The sequence below is a fragment of the Barbatula barbatula genome (genome assembly GCF_947034865.1).
Source record: "Barbatula barbatula genome assembly, chromosome: 9".
NCBI classification, from domain to species: domain Eukaryota; kingdom Metazoa; phylum Chordata; class Actinopteri; order Cypriniformes; family Nemacheilidae; genus Barbatula; species Barbatula barbatula.
The window spans coordinates 11,633,413-11,658,043 of NC_136772.1; the positions used below are offsets into that span (position 1 = coordinate 11,633,413).

At 40.3% G+C, this 24,631-nt stretch overlaps 1 protein-coding gene across 1 annotated transcript in view; it reads left to right on the forward strand.

The window, feature by feature from the left end:
- Positions 1–3,573: 3,573 nt before the first annotated feature.
- Positions 3,574–24,631, forward strand: part of LOC306898736 (dynein axonemal heavy chain 7-like) — a gene marked incomplete at both ends in the record, with an annotated part of 101,709 nt that continues 80,651 nt past the window's right edge. Inside the window, 15 exon segments of the mRNA XM_079464478.1 lie at positions 3,574–3,885; positions 15,118–15,191; positions 15,372–15,462; positions 17,135–17,315; positions 17,635–17,707; positions 17,866–17,991; positions 18,286–18,399; positions 18,512–18,695; positions 18,838–18,984; positions 20,246–20,518; positions 20,617–20,744; positions 20,823–20,901; positions 21,000–21,224; positions 21,275–21,595; positions 21,804–22,084. Coding sequence (XP_079320604.1) covers positions 3,574–3,885; positions 15,118–15,191; positions 15,372–15,462; positions 17,135–17,315; positions 17,635–17,707; positions 17,866–17,991; positions 18,286–18,399; positions 18,512–18,695; positions 18,838–18,984; positions 20,246–20,518; positions 20,617–20,744; positions 20,823–20,901; positions 21,000–21,224; positions 21,275–21,595; positions 21,804–22,084 — 2,609 coding nt within the window.

Below are 24,631 nucleotides of genomic sequence, written 5' to 3' on the forward strand. Positions count from 1 at the left end.
AAAGCATAACGGCTAATGCTAACACCTTCATGGAAGGAAGGAAAGGTGACCAGAGGCTAGTATTTTTTTTTAGGAAATTTTAAGTGTTGCAGACCGTTCTATCTCCCTTCTATAGTAACTCTGCTTGACTTTTGGACCATGTTTTGACGGAATACGTGATGTGATAATGTGACATGGCGCATCTTCGGCGAAATTATGTAGAAAACCTTTTACAATCCAAAAATTTAGCGAGTTACCACAAATTTTGTGAATTTGTTTGATTAAGCGTTAAATTATGCAATTTAAGTATAGCCAAGTAACACTTTATCGTTGTCAATATGGATATTTCTCTTCAACAAATGCATCTATTTTCTTCAGAAAACTTTCTTTAAAGACCAGCCGGAATTCTTTGATCGATGGATGCACTTTTTGTTTGAATAAATCAACACCCCTTCACTCCCATTCTATGCATTATTCTTCAAGATGATAACCATATTCAGTTAGGATGCATTAAGGGTTGGTACAATTTGGGGAAGTTTTGGTTTGTAAGTCAAATATCACTTAAAAGGAGTAGTTCACCTAAAATGTTTTTGTCATAATTTAGTCACCCTCTCGTCATTTCAAACCTGTATGACTTTCTTCCACATAACACAAAAGATATTTTGAAGAATTTTGATAATAGCCCCAATTCACTTGCATTGGTTTTGTGTCCATGCATAGAAGTGAATGGGTGTAGTCGCTCTTCGGTTACCAATTTCAAAAAATCTTCTTTTGTTTTCTGCAGAAGAAAGTCATGCAGGTTTGAAATGATGAGGGTGAATAAATGATGATTTTTGGGTGAACTTTCACTTTAATGGATATGCCCATTTAATTATGTGATCATATTTGATCAAAATAAAAATTTAAATTGTATTTTGCAATTTGTAATGAAGTAACTTAATTTCAGGTTCATATTTTTTTTCTTCTCGTTGTCATATTTCAAAGCTGCTCACCCGTTGCTTGGTGAAGTGAAACCCACCGTAGCTTGCGTCTCGGGTAATTAAGTGCGTCTGACGAAGAATTTCACCGGCTCACTCGTTAGTCCCCGACACTAAACAAAATCTCAGCAGACTGTTTCCTCAATACTGTCACCGAGACAACTGTAACTTGGTTGTACAGCTGAAAAAATGTGCAAACTATCGTTAATCACCCAAAAACATTAAATAACAAAGCAACACATTCCTTTTGAAAGTTAAAGTAGCAGTGTTGTGCGTAAATCACAATTGATTTTTGAATGCCATTTAAAATTCGATTTTGATATGTACATTTGAATTTACATTTACATTTACATTTAGTCATTTAGCAGAAGCTTTTATCCAAAGCGACTTACAGATGAGGAAACATTGGAAGCAATTATAACAACATAGGCAACAAAATACATAAGTGCATCAAACTAGTCCATTAAAGCCTAGCACAGTATAAAAAGCTAAGAATAGTGAGGTTAGTAAGTTTTTTTTTTTAATTTCAATTCATGAAGCCAATATGATTCAGAATTCCCCTGTGTGTTGAAGGATGTATTGACAGAAATGCAATAATATACATAACAATGTCTTCAAAGGTGACCTTACATAATGAAGCGTTATGTTATGCTTCCTTAGAATTAGCTATTTCTATCTACATACACCGTGGGTCCCCTTAGGGAATTCGCCAAGTGGTTTCTACTGTAGCCCTAAACGAATAAACTGCTGTACAGAGCACATTTCGTAAATACGTTATCTCCTTCGGTAAAAAATCATTTGCTCAACCTTGTTTAGTATTTAACATTAAATATTGTTTATCAATTGTATTCCTAGTTTAGAAAAAGCGCAGAATACAATAGCAGACATGATCTCTGTGTAGCTGACTTCTGAAATGCATGCTAAAGTCTTTTTCAGGACCACGGACAGCTCCCCAAACAGCAATTCACTTTTATTGCACGTTAACACCATTGACATGTCACAGGAAGACAAAAACACGATCTTTGGAGATCACAAAGAATCAAAGAAGTAAAGATATATATGATAACAACAACCTTTTTTGGATCGTCCTCATTTAATTGAAGCTAAAACCTCTTTCTCTCTCATCTGGTTGAACTCTATTTGCACGTTTTTCTCCTCTTTAAAATGAATTCCGGGCAGGGCTCAACCCAAAGCGCTGGTAATTTAGCACTTTGGGAAGGTGTTTTCCCCTGTGCTCTCTTCCCCTGTGAGAGGGTGTCATTCACCTCGGGCGTTTTCTGTGCTGACCTCCCACCGAACAAACCATTGGTGGTACGGCTGTTTTGCTATTCCAGACAGTACTCGTGCTGTGGGCCTGGATGCCTTCAGAATGTGTTAGTTTTCACAAATTGCTCGAGGGTGATAAAAATGTAATCAAGAATTCCCTATCCTCATAAGCCCTCTACAGCTTGTATTATTTTCCCAGTCTTTAGCTTTGTTTTAACCCTTATAAATTGAGAGTGATTAACTGGTGAATGGTGATTTTGTCTTAAAGGTATAGTTTGTCATAATTTACTCACGCACTTGTCATTTCAAATCACTATGTCTTTCCTTCTTCTGGAGAATACAAACGAAGATATTTGAAGAATGTTGGTAACTGAACAACAAAGGTACTTTGTGTCTGTACAATAGAAGGCGTACAGGTTTGAAATGACAAGAGGTTGACTAAATGATGACAGAATTTTCATTTTTGGGCTAATTTTCCCTTTAATGTAACTCAAATGTTGTCATCTGGTCCATCGTGTATTATGATCGCTGCCATTAATACATTGGTTTGGAAAGATTTATGTTGTAGAAAGATCTAATACGATTTCCTTAAAAAAATCAGCATTGTAGTTTGGCTCATCGAGCCTCTGAATCCACTGGAACCCCTTGAACAATGTTCTGCACGCTGCATGGCTAATTTCACCTTTATGTTAATATGGCTGGCTGCTAACCAGTGACATTTTGTTAGCACTCTGTCCTTCCTGTCTCGAGCTTTCTAGCTCCCTGGGCAGAGTCATGACATTGCCACGTCTTTCGGGTTTCTGTTGTGTTATGTGTGGAGACATGTGGCTTTATGTTGTTACTTGATGCCACGTGTCTTCCTGTCATGTCTCTCAGCCCCACCCTCCTATCTCCTGTAATTTCATTAGGGTTTCATCCCCATCGTCTGTTTTGTGTTTCACCTTCGTTAGGATTTTATTCCCATCACCTGGTTAGTTGTTTCACTCTCGTTATGGTTTCATTCCAATCACCTGTCACCACTCTCCCCATGTAATCGCTCCTCGTTAGTGTCTCCCTTTATATAGTCTCAGTTTCTCTCTGTTCAGTGTCGGTGCATTATCGATTGTCTAATGTTTGTGATCACTGGATGTCTTGCTGTTCTTTGGACGTCGTGTTTTGGATTACCTGTTTCTAAGTTTGTGGATTTATATAGTTTTTCCCTGTAGAGGGAAGTGTTTGTTTTTCTAGTTTTGTTCACATTTAAATAAAATTTGTTTTATCTAACTCCTCGTCTGCCTGCATCTGGGTTCTGTCCAAGCCATTTCGTGACAGAATGCACCGACCCAGTTTGAACCCAGCAGGAATTACGGACATGACGGCCCGTGCAAGTGAGGCGTACCTCCTCTTTGGCCTCCGCCAAGGAGACTGGTACATTTGGGACTTCGCTGACAAGTTCTTGGCAACTGCAAAGCGAGGCTGCTTTACGGAGGAGGAGTTGAAGGTGATCTTCAACAGCTGCCTTGCAGAGCCGCTCTCCCAGGAGGAGATGAAGTTGCTGAGACACCTGGGCTTCACGGATCTTGTTCAGCGGATTAGTGATCGGGATCTGCCCAGGGTCTCTGCACGCCTCAGCTCTACGACATCGTTGGGCCCCATCTCTGAGGATCACACCCTGGAGCTTGGGGTCGTGACCACCATCGCACCATCAGCCTCGGACCCTGCAGCCTCTCCACCACCTACCAGTCTTCAGGGCAAGCGTGGGAGGAGAGAGTCCTGGGGGTCCTCTTCGGAGGCCTCCAACGCGGAGCCAGCCCCGTCCTTTACCTCCTTCCTCCAGCCGACTACCAGGCAATTGGCTCGGCAGAAGAGGAAGAGGCAACGGAGGGGGGCACGTAAACCAGCCCAGCCGGCTCTCCTGCCGGTTTCACAGCCAGCCTTCCAGTGGTCGATCCAGCAGGCTTCCAGACCTGCCCATCCGCAGGCGGCCGGACCTGCCCTTCCTCAGGCTGCCAGACCTGCCCTTCCGCAGGCATCGGGACCTGCCCTTCCGCAGGCGGCCGGACCTGATTTTCAGCAGGCGGCCGGACCTGCCCTTCCGCAGGCGGCCGGACCTGCCCTTCCGCAGGCGGCCTGACCTGCCCTTCAGCAGGCGGCCGGACCTGCCCTTCCGCAGGCATCCAGACCTTCCCTTCCACAGGCGGCCTTCCAGCCAGTGCCTCAGCCAGTTCTCCGGCCGGCATCACCTCAAGCTTTTTTTCCCCTTGGACACACACCTCTCCCTAACCCTTTCAAGTCCCTGCCGGTCTCGTCCGGTTGTTTCAAGTCCCTGCCGGTCTCGTCCGGTTGTTTCAAGTCCCCGCCGGTCTCATCCGGTTGTTTCAAGTCCCTGCCGGTCTCGTCCGGTTGTTTCAAGTCTCCTCAACCTGTCCCACCCTTTTCTGGTGTCCCCAAGGTTTGGTCTCCCATTCCCCCACCCCCCCTCCCATGTTTGTTGTTTTTGTTGACCCACCCGAACCCCTTCAATGCCTCCCTTATGTTCTCTTTAGTTTGTTCTGTGTTGTGTTTGTGGTGTTTGTCTTTGTGCTTTTGTGTTGTGGCCCGCTGAAGTTTCTCCCTTGAGACGCCATGGGGCGTTTCTGGGGGCGGGGGAAATGTTAGGACTCTGTCCTTCCTGTCTCGAGCTTTCTAGCTCCATGGGCAGAGTCATGACATTGCCACGTCTTTCGGGTTTCTGTTGTGTTATGTGTGGAGACATGTGGCTTTATGTTTTTACTTGATGCCACGTGTCTTCCTGTCATGTCTCTCAGCCCCACCCTCCTATCTCCTGTAATTTCATTAGGGTGTCATTCCCATCGTCTGTTTTGTGTTTCACCTTCGTTAGGATTTTATTCCCATCACCTGGTTAGTTGTTTCACTCTCGTTATGGTTTCATTCCAATCACCTGTCACCACTCTCCCCATGTAATCGCTCCTCGTTAGTGTCTCCCTTTATATAGTCTCAGTTTCTCTCTGTTCAGTGTCGGTGCATTATCGATTGTCTAATGTTTGTGATCACTGGATGTCTTGCTGTTCTTTGGACGTCGTGTTTTGGATTACCTGTTTCTAAGTTTGTGGATTTATATAGTTTTTCCCTGTAGACCACGTTTTGTCCCCATCGAGGGAAGTGTTTGTTTTTCTAGTTTTGTTAACATTTAAATAAAATTAATTTTTATCTAACTCCTCGTCTGCCTGCATCTGGGTTCTGTCCAAGCCATTTCGTGACACATTTGGCAAGCTAATATGCTGTTTATTTGTCCTTACTGAGAAATTATCCGCCTGTTTACTTTCCCTTAATTCTAGATTTCAATATTGTGAGATACATACAGACTCTTGTCCTGTATAATCAATATGTCAAGTTGTTGCAGTGGATGATGGTGTAATGTTGTCTTCATATATAATTTGAACGCAGTTATGGGTACAAAAACTTTGTGTCTAGATGCTTTGGCATGATCGTTGTCATATCACAGATTCATAACTTTACTGGCCTCTCCTGTTTAATAGGCTGTTTTACTAAGGCAACTGGAAAGATAAGCGCCTCAAACCTTTCAATAAGTGTACAGATATAACCTCTGTAATAATCGCATTTTTCATCGTATAATCTCTGCCATCAACACAGGCTTAGGCCTGTCAAAGAAGATCAGTGCCTTAATTCTGTTCTATATATAGCATTTAACCAAAACCTAACATGTACAGAGAAGAATCATATCCCTAATCCATAGCTCAAGATTCTTCCTTATGACAGAGTGCCATAATCTAATTGCTTTAATCTGGATTGTGATGCACCTTGGGTCAATCCCTATCAAAAAGAGATGGGTGATGATAGAGGGAACATAAACCTGTTGCAGGCTGATCTTGAGCTCTCGTGAGTCTAAAAGGATTTAATAGAAGTGTACTGGTGACTAGTACTGGTGACACCGTGGGTGGTTTGCTGTGGGTGGTCGAAGATGCAGTCGTGTGCATGACAAATTTTACTTTGAGTTTTGAATTAGTGGCACTTCAGGAACGGCAATTGCTTGATGTTATGGTTGTGGACAGAACCCAAGCGCAGGCAGACATGTGTCGAACAACAAGACTTTAATCCAAAACAAAGACCCTCGATGGGGAAAACATGAACACAAACAAGACTGAAAACTAAAACTTCCCACAAGGGGAACAAAACAAACAAGGTTTTAAGAAAAACAAACAAAGTCCACAAACTTGAGTCCAGGGAACAGGAACACAGGTAATCCAGACAGACGAAGGGTAAGTGTGCAAAATGCAAAATGAACCGACAAGAGACAGAGGGAAACCGGGGCTTGATACAGGGAAACACTAACAAGGACTGATGATACAGGGAGAGTGGCGGCAGGTGACATGGATGAAACACTAAGGGAAAGCTAACAGGAGGATTGCACGAGGCAGGTGAGGGGACTGAAACACTAAGGGAAAGATGGACCAGGGCTGGAGACAAGACTAACACTAATGGACCGCTAACCGGGGAAACAAGGGGGCGGGACTAAAGGACGTGACACCGGAGAGAGAGCATGGCTTCTCAAACCAAAACAATGCTCTTTCTCCACACAAAACACATGGGACTGACATGATCCTGCCACAAGACTCGAAAACCAAGACAAGGAGAGGCAGGATCATGACACTTGAATCAATAGTGGGTTCAAGATCTTTCTAAATGAAAACACACAAACTACAAAAGTATAATGACATTTGCTTATATTAAACAATATCATTTGAATACTTATCACAGTTATTAAATGTAGGCAATGATAAGGAAAATTAAAGCCATTGTCTGCTTAAAGAGAACTGATGTGTTTTCTTCCCCTTATAGTGAATGTAAAAATATTTTGGTGCGCAGGATAAGTTGCTGATAGGCTATTAACAAAAACGAATAATCACGGCACACATTGTGTAATAAATAAAGAAACGAAGGTAATGATACGAACAAAGTTTGTTAAATAAGGAATACGAACGAAAAACGTCATGGTGGTGAGAGACAGAAAGAGGACCCAGGTGCAGACAGCGGGTAAGTGGTTAAATGATATTTAATATAAATGACAAAACAAAGACCCACGAGGGGGTAACATAATAAAACAGGGATGGATACAATAGCATGAATAACTAGACTAAAAATAAACTCATTACAACAACTATTACCATCACGACTAGACTAGACTAGACACAGGAACTCACCCAACAACCACAATGTACCAGCACAAGACAGAAGACACAAGGGCATTAAGTAAGGGACCAAATCAAGAGGGGAACAGGTGTAGGGCATGACCTAATTAACAAGCAATAGATTTAACAAGAGGACAGGAACAGAGACGAGACCGGAGAGAGAGCATATGGCAAGCCAAATAAACAATAATTGCCTCTCTCCACATTAAACATGAGGTTGTGTCATGATCGTGCCACTGGACCAAGATAAACATGACATGACGTGGCAGAATCATGACATATGTTAAATAAATGGCAAAGCACAGACTTTGGAAATTAGAACAAAAATACATTTTAAACTTTACTGGCCTTTGATGACAGTGCTTAGGTTCTACTGCATGTTCTTGGACAAAAAAGCCTCCATTATCTTGTCAGTCAGCACTTTACTCTCCTCACATGACGAATAAAATCGGACTCTTTGCAGCAACACTTGTTCGGCTTACGCTGAATGCAGCAGCTGAGTTCAGACGCGCAACTGTAGTTTGGTCTTTAACTAAGTTAAATAAGTTAAAATAATTCACGAGTTCACCTGCGCAGATAACAGTGATGTTGATAGGGATAATAAAGCAAGAGCTTGGTTATGAAGGTTATGCATATGTGGCGTCGGGGTGATGTCACCGCCTTGTGGGGGTTATAATAAACACTTATTAAAGGAAGACTGAGTGAGCAACAGGAGCTGGGTCCCCCCACCCAATGCTTTTTAGTCTTTTAATACAGTTCAAAAATAATCAGTTCAATGAATTCAAATATCAATTCGCATCAACATTGAGAATAATGAACAAAAAGTAATATTCCTCTTTTTAAACGTGAGCTCTCAAAGACAGTTCACCACCATGCGTGAGTCGGAACGTATTTGAATCCTCTTGTCACAAGTTTGCTCACGGTCCAATGAATTGTGATATACTCAGTCCAGTTCACGAGAGGAAAAAGGAATTCTGCTTACCGAAGTGTAGCACAAAATGTAAATAGTGTACATCACCACTTTAATTCCAGGATGAGGCGCTGAATGATGTCCCACAGATGGCAGGGTATCTTAGCTCAATTTTCCTCCCCAGCGATTGCCCTCGAGATCCTGACGACGTCAGCTCGATCCTACAAGGCCACAATCCGAGCTGGCTCAGACCGCACTTCAACGACGAACGCACCATCGGAGACTCACACTCGCTTCATCGGACATTATCGCGCGTCCCTAGTATTTTAAGTTCGTTTGAAACAATAAAACAAAAACTGGACAAAACAAAATGAAACACGGGAGTAGCCTTAGCAATATCAAGCTAATAAGCGCTTTTCTCGGTCTCGCTCACAAAGACACAAAACTCACTCAATCACGTCTACTAATTCTCAAAGTTACCATCTCGCGGGTCTAAACTTATGTTTTTAACCGAAAACTACCCGAACATCACAGACGTCTTCAGCGAGCACGTTTGTCGTACGCCATTCTTCACCTTCTTTTTTGTGCACACCCCATGGCAGCGCCCACGTCAAAAATCAAAATAAAAGTCTCGTATAAACGATTATTGTTGATACCCCTACACGTATTTGGCGTGCTGTCCGGGAAGCGGGCTCCGAGCTCGCCAGATCTATCCAAACCCGAAACACTACACCTTGGTCAGGCTGAGTGCGCCGAGCTCGGAACCGGTTTGAGCCCAGAGCACACCCCCCGGGGCTCTTGCAAAAGAAAAGTGAGTTTGGGAGAGGAGCCGGGGTGGAGGAGGGATGCTTAATCTTAGGAGATCGAGCAGGTAAGATGGTTTCTCTATTTATGAGCGAGCTCGCTATGGCTAATTGTGTATGAGCGGTGATTGCTGATTGTGGACCAGCCGGCTGATTATATGCTACGGCTCCTCCCGAACTTTGTTAATTAAACATCATTTATGTTAAAAGTTTAAAGTACAGCAGCTTTGCTCTTGAGACATTTTAAAACAATTTTACAGTCCATCTTGGGTTACTTAGAAATGCTTCATTTAGCAGGCAGTGTAAGATGATAACAGAGTAAGTTGATCTTTTGGCCATTCATTTATTGCATAAAATGACGGTTGTCCTGTACATTGTGGTTTGTAGACTGCAGAGCCTGTTTCCACATCTCCTGTTTCCGTGATGAAGCATGTCCCAAATGTGCCAGACTACAGAATCGAAAGAAGCTCCGGGAAGCCGTAAATACATGAAACCTCTAATCAGTTCTCAAATTAAAGGCGGGCTGGGGGATCAGGGACCCCATAAGGCATTAGGGACCCCATAAGATGTCAAATTTAGACTTAGGCTCATATATTTTTTATCGTCAATTCATTATTTACAATAATTTATATTAAAGGAGTAGTTCACTTTCAAAATTATTTTTCATGGTAATTTGCTCACCCCCATGTCATCCAAGATGTTTATGTTTTTATTTCTTATTCCAAACGGTTGAAGGTCAAAATTACAGTTTCAGTGCAGCTTCAAAGGGCTTTAAACGATTCAACCATTGAATAATTTTGACCTTCAACCATTTGGAGTCCATTGAAGTCCATTATATGGAGAAAAATCCTGGAACGTTTTCATCAAAAACTTTAATTTCTTTTCGACTAAAGAAACAAATACCTAAACATCTTGGATGACATGGGGATGGTAAATTATCATGAAAATGTATTTTGAAAGTGAACCACTTCTTAAAGCTTGTTTATGGGCTCGATGTCATGTCTCTTTACATTTTAAACGCCCCACCCACTTCTAAGGACAGCTAAGCGGAGTAGGACATTGTTGACATGACTGCTTGATTGGTGTCCCTCCGGTGAGGCTAACTTCAGCTAAAAAATGGAAAATAATAAACATCCACTCGCAGTTCGGGAAGAGGAAGCTTTTCTCTTTTTTTTTGAGGGGTCATATTCTCTATATATCTTTCCATTATATTTATCAACTCCAAGTCGGGGCTTTTGTATTCCTTGCGTAAATTATTATTAGGCCTAGTTCTGGGGTGCTAGAGATCTCGATGAAGATGATTGACAGCTTTAAAGTAATTATAAGGGGAGTGCTCGTTGGACTGTTTCTTTGCTTATATAATCCATTCAGAATTGTATAAAACTTGTTTTTCATGCTGCTAAAGCCAACGGCCACACACACGCCGCTAAGTTTCGGGAAACACACCAGCAAATAAATGCGGGATTCACTTTTGAAATAGCTATGATTGACATATTGATAGCCATAGTTAGTTCCTAAAATCCTTGTCACAATTTATATTTTTAATATCTAATAAACTAGTTTCTTGCATTCTTTTGGAACAAACATTGTTATGACAAAGTGTCAATCATATTTGTAAATACTACATTGGTAAATAATGCTAGAATTATTCCTTTGGATGTACTATGGTTCAAAAGTAATTTCTGTTCACCAAGCCTGCATTGATTTAATCCAAAATACAGTAAAAAAAGGAGCCTGTTCTTTTAATAAATAGTGTATAGTTTTGCATATTATGATTAAATATATTGTGTATTTTGTATAAATTGTATATTGCGAGGCCCCCACCAAAAAAAGAAATTCCGGTGGCGAACCCCCAGATGTTCGTAGCTTCATAACTGTTAAATTACTTACAGTGGTAGACTTCTGACTTGTTACTGTGTAGGCTACTATGTATTATTTATTTTGTTAACCACATATGAATGTAGGATTTGTAATCAAAGCTGTGTATTTTCAATAAATACATAATTACCAGTTATTAAAATAAGTTTTACTATTTCGTCAGAGAATCACTGATTTGAAAACATACATTTCACTTTTTAGCTTAAAGATCTTAGGAAAAAATATACAGTTTTTATATCGTCCAACCTCAAAACTATTAACAGTACCTTTTTTTTTTAGCGTTTAGACATTCAGAGTTTCTTCTAATTTCACGAATTCGACAACTTTTCTTTTGTCACAGGCTTACTACTAATGAAGTAAAATTTGAACCAACTCGATAGATCTAGAGGATAAAGTACTGTCAGAAGTGGGATTCGAAACCAGACCTCCGTTCGGAGACCAGAACTCCCGATTCACAGGAAGGTCTGAAACCTTGAGTCTGGCGCCTTAGACCGCTCGGCCATACAAATGTTGTGATTATTACTAACTATTATTTAATAACAGTCAACAGATAAGACAGTAGGATTGCTATGTATAGAAACAAACTTCACACATGCACCTTAAACGAACGTTATCAGACTAACGTAACGTTAGATTTTTGTGCGGTAAACCGCCCATAGAGGGCGCTGGGGCGCCGACCTCCCTGCCAGTTTTTTATTTGTATTTGTATTTAAAAAAAAAAATTTTTAATAATCTCTCATTTTGAAAACTAATCTGTTTTAATTACATGATATTAATGGTTTTACTCTAGAATGTGTTTAGAACTCTCCAGAATGATATTTGGATGTTGGTGTAGTAGTAGTAGCCAATAGGCTGTCTTCCCTGGGCTCCAGTTCGCTCAGCCCTACAGTGCTGGAATTTAAGCCAATGGTTCCCCGGTTGCTACGCAAAAAAGTTTATATTTCGCCAATCATCGTTGTCTAATTTGAAGGTTTAGGGGCTCTGAAAATATCGCCCGTAGTACCAAGATTAGAGCAGTGCACCACGGGACATTTACCTCAGAGCGGAGTGCGAGTGCAGTATGGCTGCGCCGGCGACGTTGAATAGCATTAATGTAGTCGTGGGAGTTAATCTTGCCCCAAATTCAGTTAAATCGCTACACCTGTATCAATTCGAAAGAAGCACATTAGCGGAAAAACTAATTGTAAAAGAACTCGGACCAGACAAGCCAGAAGTGAATATAACCCAACAGGCGCGAGAAAAGGAGAAAACCTACAAGAGAACCTTTTCCCGAGGTTGGTTCGATCGAAAGGTTTGGCTTACTAGCTGTGGTTACGCCAATGCAATCTTTTGATTCCCTTGCTTACTGTTTAAAACAAGTGCTTGCGATAGCTCGTGGACACAGACAGGGGTGACAGACCTGAAACATATGTCAGAACGCATTAAGAAACATGAACGGGCAAGAGTGCATATGGACAACTCTGTGAAGCTAGCCATGCTAGGCCGAATTAGCATAGCCACACAGCTAGATGAGGGACACCGCATTGCCATAAGAAGGCACAACGAGGAGGTGGACAGGAATCGGCATATTTTGTCAAAGATCATTGATGCCGTGAAATTTTGTGGTGCCTTTGAACTTTCCTTGCGTGGTCACGATGAGAGTGACGCATCAGAAACCCTGTCATTTTCCTGGGTCTAATTGATCTTATGGCCTCAATCGACCTTGAGCTGGAGGTGCACCTGGAGAACGCCACTGTTTTTAAAGGCACTTCACTCACCACCATCGGCAGCAGTTGGTGAGAGTGAGTGAAGCTGTGTGGTGACTATTATTTGGCTCGTAAAAACACAGATACAATTTAGGCTTTTATTCATATAAAATAGTTTGTCAGAGTACAAAAGTTGCCCGGGCCGTGGCCCCCCTGGTCCCCCCAGTTCCGCGGTCTATGCTCACCCTCCATCTATCTCTCCAACTCACTCACTTTGAAACACACACACACACACACTCGCTGTCATTCTCTTACTCACTCAGTCACACACACCCATTTCACACACATTTGCTATTAAAATATTGATCTCAATAGTAATGTAACTATGCTTGCTTAGTTTTTTTTGTTCACTCTTTCCTATCTGGACACTGAGCAATGTAACTTGTTCATTATCATTACCTGTGAGACTTGATTTCTACATGGCAGTTCAATTAATATTGTCTTTTTAGACTATTGGTATTGACTGGTTTGAGTTCTTTTATTGGTATAGGCAAGGGACATGGACTAAAATGCTCCAGAATGCAGGAAATCACATCTATGAAATTAAACAAATTCTGGGGGAGGATCCCCCCAGATGCCCACACACACACAAACAGCCCCACCTAAAATATTTTTCACCAGCCGCCACTGTACACAACACTTTTTAGTATCACAACACATATTCCCTACTGTAAAAAAACGCAATAACATAAAAGGTAAAGCAATAAGTAAAGAAAGAAGAGAAATTAAGATAAATCGGTTTAGAAATAAAGTGACTATAAGAGTTGATCAGAATTATCTTCCTGTGAACGAGTCAGTTGTGAAAGCCCTCCACCTAGTGGAAAGACTATGCATTGCAGTCACCTCCACACGAAAAAAATATACAGTTTGTAATTTAGGGTAATAAAGTATCGGTCTATGGAAAATAAATAGAGAGGGGAGACAGAAAGATGATCAACAACATGTCAATTAGGCCTACTGTGTGGGTTCTTAGCATCAAAATTATTTCTTGCTGACAAATTATACCTGTCACAGATCATAACTAAAAAGAGCAATATGATTTCAGAAACCACGAAATTCCCACCGTGAAGCTTTCCATTCACTTCATTCATTGAGTAAACTTTATTTCAATGGTTATATTCCTTGTATGTCCTCTTCTTTATCACAGGCTTGCTTAAAAGTTTAGAGTTTAAAATAAAATTGTAAATATTCTAATATAGCTCCACACTACAGATAGTTCACAAAACCATGATACTAAAAGATAACATCGTCACTATAAACATTCATGCTTCATATGTTGTAAATTTCACATCCATACTGTTTAATCAACCAGATGTGATAAAACTCCAGCACACAAATAAAAAGCAGCACATGCACCGTGTGATGTTCTCAGAGAGATGGATTTCCTCTGGAGAGACTCATCATGGTCTGATGAAAGAGCAGCAGGGGTCTGATGTCAGTGCACTGTAATGTTGACTCTGATTGATGCTACTCAACCACGGCAAGAGGTTAATGAAACTGCACTTCTCTTTCTCATTTTTCCTTCATTACAAACATTCCATGCTTGTCTATCTCAATATGTCATCTTTCTTATCATACTCTAATGTTTTGTTTTTGCTCTCCATATCTTAAAGGGGCAGATCACCCAAATATTAAAATGCTGGCATTACACTGTACAAACTCTATCTTTCTTTCTTCCATAGAACACCACATTTGTAAAGTGTTTCTCTGTTTATGTCTACACAAGGAAAGTAAATTGCAACCAAGGAAGTTGAAGCTGTCGCTTTAAAAGAATATTTACAAACAATCGTTTTTAATTTGACACAGGTAAGGCTTTAACTCTGAATTTACACAAACATTCTGTTTGAGATGTGTTGTGTGTAGGTGTGTAGCGATGGTTCAGAAACAGAAAACTGAACACATTAAAGCACAAGTCAATTTTAATTGAATTTATCTATATTCCTGCATTTTAAGTCGCACTGAGAAATATTCAATGGAATAAAAAGTGCTCTAATTTTGGCTTGAATTCTGGCTGTGAAATATCTGCACACAACCACTAGAGGTCCCTATTCTCTTCTCTATGCAATGATATGTAAAATAATTTAATCAGAAAAATAAAATAATAAATGGTTATCAAATGTTAAATAGTTGAGATTTACTTGATATCTTACTCTCGGTTTTATACATTTAATAAATAAATAGGCATTGAAAACGTTATGTAGACACCCATGATTCTATAGGCTACTGTCTAGTAAGATATGCTGTAATTGTTTATTTGACATCTACTGTATAGTAAGAGTATTCTATATATTATACAGTATGTAAAGATCTTTACATGTAGATAAACTACTGTATGGCTGTGTCAAAATATACTTTTTAAATTCCTTTAAGGACACATACAAGGAGCAGGTGTGCAATGGCGTCAGACTCATCATCAAGGTCCAAAGCACACTAGGACCAAAGTTGTAAGGACCGCAGGAGTATCTTCTTGGCGCCATGGCAGTTTCCATCCCACCACGGAGCGTGAGAAGTTCCGCAGTGCTCTTGTCAGCATTATTATGTGGGTTTGATTTGCAGAAAGCTGATTTTTAGATGCAATATAGTCCCCGTTACAGATCATCACTAACTGGAGAATATCATTTCAGGCAGCGTGACGATGCCTCCACTTCGTCCATCACACAAGAAAGCCTCCCATCCATCTCTGGTTCACCTACTGCTGCTGAGAAAGACATTTTGGTAAGGGACTGTCTTTTAGCTATATCATCCACAAATGCCTTTTCACACTGTACAGCACAGGCTGATAGAATGGGATGTCATCTGATTGTTGTGGTTGTTTGGTTTGTCAATTGTTTGTTACCAGACATGGGGGACTCGAGTCACATGACTTGACTCGAGTTAGACTCGAGTCGCAAATTTTAGGACTTGAGACTTGCTTGATGAACATTCATAAAAGACTCGACTTGACTTTGACTTGATATTCATGACTTGAGACTTGACTTAGACTTGAGTCAAATGACTTGAAATGACTTGATTTTCTGTTTATTTCTGATATTGAGGGGGAGTTAACTTTACGATTTTAGAAAATCCATATACAGATGAGAAAATCTGACTGGGTGCTGTTGCATGCGCGGGAACCCGTTGATTACCAAGTGATGCGACAGACAGCTGCAGTAAACGAGACTGGCTACGGCTAAATGCCATGGATCCCTTTGGCTCTCCACCGAAAATAATAAAGTTTGGCTATAAGGATTACACATCTGACCAGGCAAAGAAGAAACGAACAGCAGTTTGTAAGGTCTGCAGCGCAAACATTTCTGACACAACCACCACCACGTCGAATTTCATCAGACACTTCAAATCCCACAAGGAAAGGTAAATTATGAAGTCAGCCTAATCTTTTTAGCTAGCTAAACCATAGTGGCTAGTCAGAAGTAACGTTGAAGTCAGACAGAGTCAATTATACTTTTAAGTTAACAGGAAGGAAATTTGACTAAAATACGTTAAATGGCAACGTGAAACATGTTCTTGTCTAGCTAGCTAAGTATTATATTATTATGCTAGCAAAAACGTTGACAACGGCACCGGCACGAGCAGTAAAAAAACTCTGGGCCGCCGCAAACCGGTGATCTATTATCTATCATTCATTCATTGTGTGGGGAATTGGCAAATTGTCTCTGTGTTATGATTACTAGATAGACACTTCTGTTTAGTCTAGTGGTTAGAGCGCCCGACTCTCGTTCGGACAGGCGCCGGTTCGAGGCCCGCGCAGGGCAGGTAGAACCGACAACTCTTATACAACAAATTTGGTTTTAAGTCAACAAACACGAGATCTAATTTCACCATAATATTGTGCTTTGCAACAAAACTGTTACAAGTTCAGTTATTATTATTTATTTCCATCAGTTGGGTTAACGTAAGGTCCCGTAATGAGCAAACAGAATTTTCCAATCTGTAGCTAGTTTCTATGACGAACATAACCGTTGCTATTTATTTGCTACATCACACATGTCATGAGTATGAAGGTTTTATGCATGTTTATGACAACTGTCATTAAGTGTCATTCGCTCAATTATGACATTTTTAATGCTAAAAGATGTTCTCGCCCGGGGTGCAGTTCATAACCACTGTCTATAGCTTGTTTAAAAATGGAAACTTTTGTATGACTTGACTTGACTTGCTTGACCAAAGCTATGACTTGACTTGACTTGCTTGATTGTCACACAAAATGACTTGGACTTGCTTGAGACTTGAAGGTAAAGACTTGAGACTTGCTTGTGACTTGCCCATGTGTGACTTACTCCCATCTCTGTTTGTTACACGTTTTTATTACCATTTGTCTTCCAGATCGAATTACTGTTGAGTTTTTGACAAAAATGTGTGTACTTCTAATTTGTTTTCCCTCTAGCAGAGATATCAGTATTACATCCACTATGGAATAGGCACTGAGGACGTGGCACCCATGGAGGACTCCTGGCTGGAGCATGTTCTTGATTTAGTCCCAGAGAATCTGAAACATTTGAGTGGAACCATTGAGGCTCTTTCAGATGAGATTAGAGAGGACTACCTGCTCAGTGTCAAAAAGGATATTGGTACTCTCTTCTTTTTTCTTTTGCTGATATGTCTGCTTTCAAATAAATATGCATTGTAAGTGGTCTAATGCATTAAGATGTTTGGGCCAAATATAAATAATGTTATTTTGATCTTGTTGCCCTCAATAACTATAAAAATAAACTTTGATAAATGTTGTTTACTGTAGTTGTTTGTTATTACAAGATACATCATAATAAAAACACTATACTTTCTTGCTGTCTTCCTGCTCATTACAGTTCACATGTCAAAGTACAAAAATTGCATGTGTTGTTGATATCTGTTAAGTCATATCAGTTAAAGCCCCTGCTGTCTTTGCAGTGGATTTTGTGCTACGGGACCCCAGAAAGAAAGAAGATGATAAAGCCAAAGATCTTCCCCCGCATAGACAGGAGTGAGTCATGCTAAATATCTATAAGTGGTATAATTCACAAGCCATCATACGGTTTTAATGATAGCATAAAGCATTGTAAGTAATTGTACATATTTGTCAAAATTGTACAAGGATTTACTGAACATACAAATTCGTTTTCTTGTTTTATTGTCTTGCAGAATGGAAGTGATTCCAAAGCCATGGAAAATATTGTTTCTTCAAGTCCAGAAAAGCATGGGAAAGAAGCTTCACTCATTCAATCCCACCATGCTCTCAGTATTGAATCTGTGGCATATTTCTTACAAGTAAGTGCCAAATAAATCTTACAGTGATATTCACAGTTTACCTTCAGCAAACTTCAGGTGATGTTCGCAGTTGGTTGAAAAATCCTCTTTATATTTACAGTTTAACTAGAAAAATGTCATATTTATTCTCACGGTTAAACAACAGTAATATCACTGTGGTTTTTAGCTTTGAAATACAGTATGTAATATCAAAGTGTTGTTTACAATAAACTACATCATATTTAAAGTGAGATTTTCAGTTTTATCACTGTGGTTCCCTTTCTGCATTCCTTCTTTTCCTTGTCCCTTCTCTAGAAAGTTGCGTCTTGTTAATGTGGAGGACTTCCACAATGAGTCCCTGGAGCTTTCTGCCTTTCAGCAGCAAGTCAATGAACAGATTAAATGTGCCAATGAAGTCCTTCTCGGAAGGTAAACACATAAAACTCTTTTCACATGCTTACTGCCTTTTGCTTAGACAATCAAGATCAGCAAACTGCATCCTGCAAAAACAATGTTACTATGTCTCTTTTCAATGAAACAGGTGGATACCAGAAGTGCAGCAAATTTATAATCTTGGTATCAAGCGCAAACTGGTCCCCAGCAACACCAGTGTCACTCGGCTCCGGTCTTTTTACAACTGTGTTGCCACACTCATGACCTCCCAGCTTCAAAGCCTGGCACTTGAATCCATTCAGAATTTCACACAACTCATTGCTGAAGACCCTGTAAGATCTGCTCTATCGTTGCATGCTATTATCTTTTACAGGCTAACACCCTCATAAATCCTTAAGACTTGGAAGGTAACATGCTTTTTCCGTACTGAAGCTTTCTGTGAGAACCTGTGATCATCTGGGTTTTGTCATAAAGCTGTTGCTGGATCTGGACGATAATACTATTAAATTTGTACCTGATTTTGAAGACTTTGAAGTTGCCCTGGTAAATGTCTATAACATGATGCTAAAATCCATAAGTCTGATTCCTCGGGTGGAGCCGCAGCTGCTGCATTCAGAAACGGTAAACATATTTTTTACATTTTGTGTGACATCTTGCCAATATTGTGTGTGTTTCATAGGTGCTATTTTCACAATCCTATTATGAGGGATAACATTTATCTGAAATATATAAAACTATTCGGTGTACTATGAAAATATAACTTTCAGAATTTTCTGCCCAGTTTGAATAGACTTTTTAGTATATTAGAATTTCTTGTTTCTGATGTTAAGACAAAGCATAATACTTCATGACACTTCTGGGACAAAAATGTTACCTCCAGCTGTTTAATATCAGCTAAATACTGAAATGAGCTCTTATGACATAATTCAACATGAACGTTATATCTTAAAGGAGCTGTGTGTCATTTTTTAGAGGATCTAATAACAGAATTGTAATATAATATACATAACTATGTCTTCAGAGGTGTACAAAGACCTTAAATAATGAAGCGTTATGTTTTTATTACCTTAGAAAAAGCTGTTTCTGTCTTTGCATGGAATTTGCCATGTTGTTTCTACAGTAGCCCTAAACAGACAAGCTGCTTTACAGAGCGAGTTTCATAAATATGTTATCTCCTTTGGCAAAGAAATGAAAATGTGACAACATCTTAGTCTGTGGCAACCATCTTAGTGCTTTAAAAGGGATGGATGGGTGAGCCGTTAGTTGCAATTCTCAACCTCACCACTAGATTCTGCAAAATTTCAAACACTAGACCTTTAAATCAAGCAGCCTTTAAACATTGGTTATTAAAGGTCTCGTTGAACACGCAATTTCTGCCAATCTCATACTTCTCAAGTATTGCATACTTTGTGTCTTCGAAGAGTATTTAGAGTATTAACAAACACACCTCAACTTCGTCACCTCATCGCAAGAGTAACAAGCTACAGTTGCAGGCCCAAGGTGCAACCAATCTTTACGCAGTGCTGCCAATCTTGATGATAAGCAGGGTTTCCTTTTGTCTGTCAATTGACGCGTGGACGGGTAATTTCATTCGCCTTGTCATGGGCATGCTTTTCTGGGAGAATTGCCCAATAAGGGACTAAGAGAAGTTGTTTTATGTCAGGGTCTTTCATGTTCGGAAACAAACTTTCCGAAACCTACATGAACCTTGGGGGAGTGTATCAAGCACAGAAATACTAGGTAATGCGTCCAACTAGTTTTTGACCATGTGAAGCTTGAGAAGCCAGCACGTTTAACATGGTAAAGAAGTCAGCGTTAAATTATACCTTTAAAATACCATTTGTGCTTCTGTACTTACACAATTTATACTCTCTCATTCCAGCCTGACCCAAAAACACACAGTACCCTTAAACCCATTGTCCTGCCAGAGATCCTGAAGGCCCAGCAGCAGAAGGTCAGGCAGGTAATCCGTACAGAAAGTACCAGACCCTCAGTGAACATTCGTCTCTATGATAAGTATGCCCCGCTGGTGTCCCAGCAAGCTGACGACGATGTGACCCAGTTCCTCCAAGAGCAGCACTCATTCCATGAGCTGATGATGGAGGTGACCCGTTACCAGCAGTTAGCTCATGAGATCCGGTACAGCACCGTCAAGGTTCGTTGTTCTTTACATCAGTTGTACTCATTCACAAAGCCCTTCCTTAAAAGACTAATAAAGACTTAAATGAATGAGACACATTAACTTTGTTTCAGGTGGTGCGTTTGGGTATGTTCGAAGTTCACTCTCATGAGCTGGTCCAGGCTCTTGTTAAGCGAACGGAGGGTCTTTTGGAGAGAATGGTCAATCACATGTTACAGAATCATCGAGAGTTCAATAAGAAGTAAGGCTTAGAACATTTAAAAAACATTTAGTAACCTGTTGTTCCAGGCAGGTAATGTGTGTTGTTATTGATCTCTAGGTTGTGTGAGGAATATGATAAAATATCAAAGAAAGCCCTAAGAACTCCATCAAACACACAGGAACTTGTGGAGCTTAAGGTAAAACTGATCCGCTGTATTTATGAACCTTCTTTGTTTAGTTCCTATGACAATTTTGAGTATAGTGATTATATGTCACTTTGTCATTTGTTTTGTAGTTATATGTGGAGAAGGTGGAAACAAAGGAGATGCCTCTGCTGGAATTGAAGCTTCAGGAGTCAAATAGCCGGTTGTGTTTCTTGGTGGATTATGTCACATTCTCGCTCACAGATACCCGGCTGAACAGCGAGACCTTCAAGAGTCATGCACGCATGCCGGCAGTTTTTAATCAGCACCGTCAGATCATTAAGGAGAAGACCGGACAGTTCCAGGATGGACTCAAGGCATGGCAGACCCCACAGTGGGCCATAAAACCCACTTTCTTATCCATCAGATCAGGGGCTTCAACCAGGAAGAGGAGGCCTTTGGCTGGACTGTCTCTCAGTACCCACAGCTCAAGACGGTTCAGGACCGTCTGGTTCCGTACCTGCGGCTATATGAGATGGCGGCTGAGTTTCAAAAGCAGCACCATGAATGGGTGGACGGCCCACTCGCAGCTGTCAATCCAGACAAAGTAGAAGCTGATGTCGGGAACTACAGCCGTTCTTTGTACAAGCTTGAGAAAAGCTTCCAGGACTCACCCAACACTCTTCAGATCGCAACCTCTGTGAAGGCAGAAGTAGAGGCCTTTAAGGAGCACATTCCTTTAATGCAGGTACCTTGATGAGATATGAGGATTTTCATTTTGGTGACTAAACTTTTTATGGAATATTTGATCAGTATGTGTATAGACTACTTATTGGGAATAATTGAGTTGAAAACAGAGCTGACAATACTACGCTCTTACTGGAGGCTAAAGCATTACATAATAATAAATATAAATAAAAAATAGTTTACTGATTGATGATAATTTGTTTCGGCAGGTGTTGTGTAACCCCGGTCTCCGTGACCGCCATTGGGATGCCATGTCTGCAGTAGTGGTTTCCCCCCTCAGGCCGTCAGAAGAGGACGCCTGTGTGGGCAAGTTTGTTCCTCTCAATCTGGAGACTCATCTCGCCGCCTTTGAAACCATCAGTGAATCAGCCAGCAAGGAACACGGTCTCAAAAAGTCTCGTGAAACCGGGACCTCCATTCTGTCCTCATTTGATGAGATACAGATGCTGCTGGATGACCATATTGTCGAGACCCAGACCATGAGGCTCATGTAGCGCGTGTCAGGTGTGAGGTCTGATACTTGCATAAGGTTCAATATTGTTCGATATGGGCCACTGATCAGAAGGTAAGGAACGACTACTGGAGAGAGGGAGGCAACACAGCAGGTAGGTGAAAACTCAGAACTTTCTTTACTGGTTGAAATCTTGCGTTCATTGAATTTCCCAGTAGCAGTTTGTCTGAAGCATTTAAATTTCAACACTCATTCAGAACATACAATGTATGACAATGCTTATGATCAACTCTCTTTGTTTTGTATTTCAGGAAGTTATTCTCAAGACTCAGACAAATCAGATCAATTGAAAACAACTGTCAAATACTTTGTATAAAATGAAATAATAAAATAAACTTGTTGAAAACTAAACAGACTCAGTTTCTGTAACCCAACAAAATTGAGAGAAAAAATAAACAAGGTTCTCAAAACATTATCATAAATTCAAAACTCAAAATGTGACAGTCTTTTCAGCAAAATGAATCAAATATTCAAGATTCACTGAATTGATTCAGTTATTTTCAGTTCAGATTGAAATGACTCCGATCAAAAGATTTGTTGACTCCTCAGAATCAATTAGTTCAGATCCAATGTCTCTCTTGTCCAAAACCATGCGCGGAGATTGCGGGGGGCAGGGGGAGCATTGCCCCCCCTGGCGGCTGAAACGGGTAATTGCATTGTTTCAACAAAAAAAATAATTGCATTCTTTAAAAAAATTATAGATTATAAATATCTTAAATAAAACAAAACAACTAAATGGTGGTAGGTAATACATCTGATTTCATATACTCCTTTAGTAAAAAAAAAATTCAGGGCTCTGGGTCATGTGACAAGTAACGTAAGTCCAGCGATTCTCAGCTAGCTATGGACAAAAATATGGACATAAGGAGATTTTTAAAACATCGAGCTCCAAATGACACAGATATTCAGTCTTCTGGATCTAACAAAGATACAACACAAACAACAGTAACCGATGATAACGACAGGCAAACAGACACCGCTGTGAACTTGGAGGATACACCGAGCAGCTCTGGATCAGCAGCAACCGCTAGCAGTCCTGACGTTCACCCCACGGCCACAGATGCACTAGCTGCACTAGGTAACACAAACACAGATTATCTTGGAGAAAAACACGGCTGTCCCAAGCAACCTGCTCTGCCCCAATCTATGCATACTGTAGCCTCTCACATGGCGTCTTTTTTATTTTTTCCCCTTGTCTCAAAATGTTTTAAATGATTCATTAAGTACAACAAAATGCGAAATATAACTTGTTTTTTAATCGCTCTCATTGCCACAATCTGTTTTGAAAAAAGGAAAGAAAAACTTTAAAAATCTTTTCGTTTTGGTTGAAGATAATATTTTAACAAAAGTGGTCCGCATTTTATTGCGTTGATCCTAATTGTGTCCGAAGATGCGATGCAAAGTCAAGTGGCTTACCTGTTTACTAATAGAATGATTGTATTGTTGTACTGTTTTTTCTTCTTCTTTGGGTTAAAAATAAATATATGTGTTTATTTAGCATGTTTGTTGTGTCCATATGTGTTAGTGCTGTGTTCCCCAATTGATAGCCCAGGTCCCAGCTGCTACAATGATTTTTTTTGTCCCCCCTGGCTCGAATGTCAAACTCCGCCTATGTCCAAAACTCAAGGAAAAAATATGGAAAAAACAAGGTTTCAGTCCTATTTGTCCAAAAACAAAAGGAAAAGATTTCTCATACCAGTTTGATGAATTCAAGATCAAAGCGCAACAATCAAATTGTCTCCGTGGGTGGCTCGCCTTTTACATACGCTCATACGCGTCTCACGTGTCCAGGATGGTGATCACAATTTCTCAGAAGAACACATACATGAAAAAAAGGAAGAAACAAAAAAAAACAGCCTTGTAAAAACAAGGCAAAACAATAATTAATCTTCCATTCGAACATTTTCACCAACAAACATCATATATACATTTTAAACAACATATTGACTCAATATCTTGACACTTCTACATCACATTATCACTCGTCATTGACTCATTTGCATCTTCACATGCGGTTAGCTTTAGCCCAGCGTGCAAACTAGCACTAGCTCACACGCTATGCATAAGCGCCTATATGAACGCTAACATCACATAACTAATTTTTCAACTAAGTCTGCAACAGTTTTCTTGTGAAAAGTCAAGCCAATATATGAAAAAACAACTCACCAAGGCAAAAATGTCATATCTCGTTCAATAAGATAATTCGCGGTGATTTTGGTGCTCCGTGCATCTACATCAGTTTTTTATTCTCAATTCTCTGTTCCGTCTCCTTCTCACTTCGTCGTCAGCTCTTCAAAGTTATCACTTTCACTCATAAACAAAATCTTTTGATTGCATTCAAGTTACTTTTTCAATATCTATCCTCTGACTCGCTCTCTCTCAACGTCTCTGACCGCCGCAACGTCGCGGGCGCAATGAATCTCAGTGCGCTGCTACCATTGGCTCGTTGGAGTGTCAATCAGTGTCAAGTTTCATATTTATGCTCACGGTTAAACAACAGTAATATCACTGTGATTTTTAGCTTTG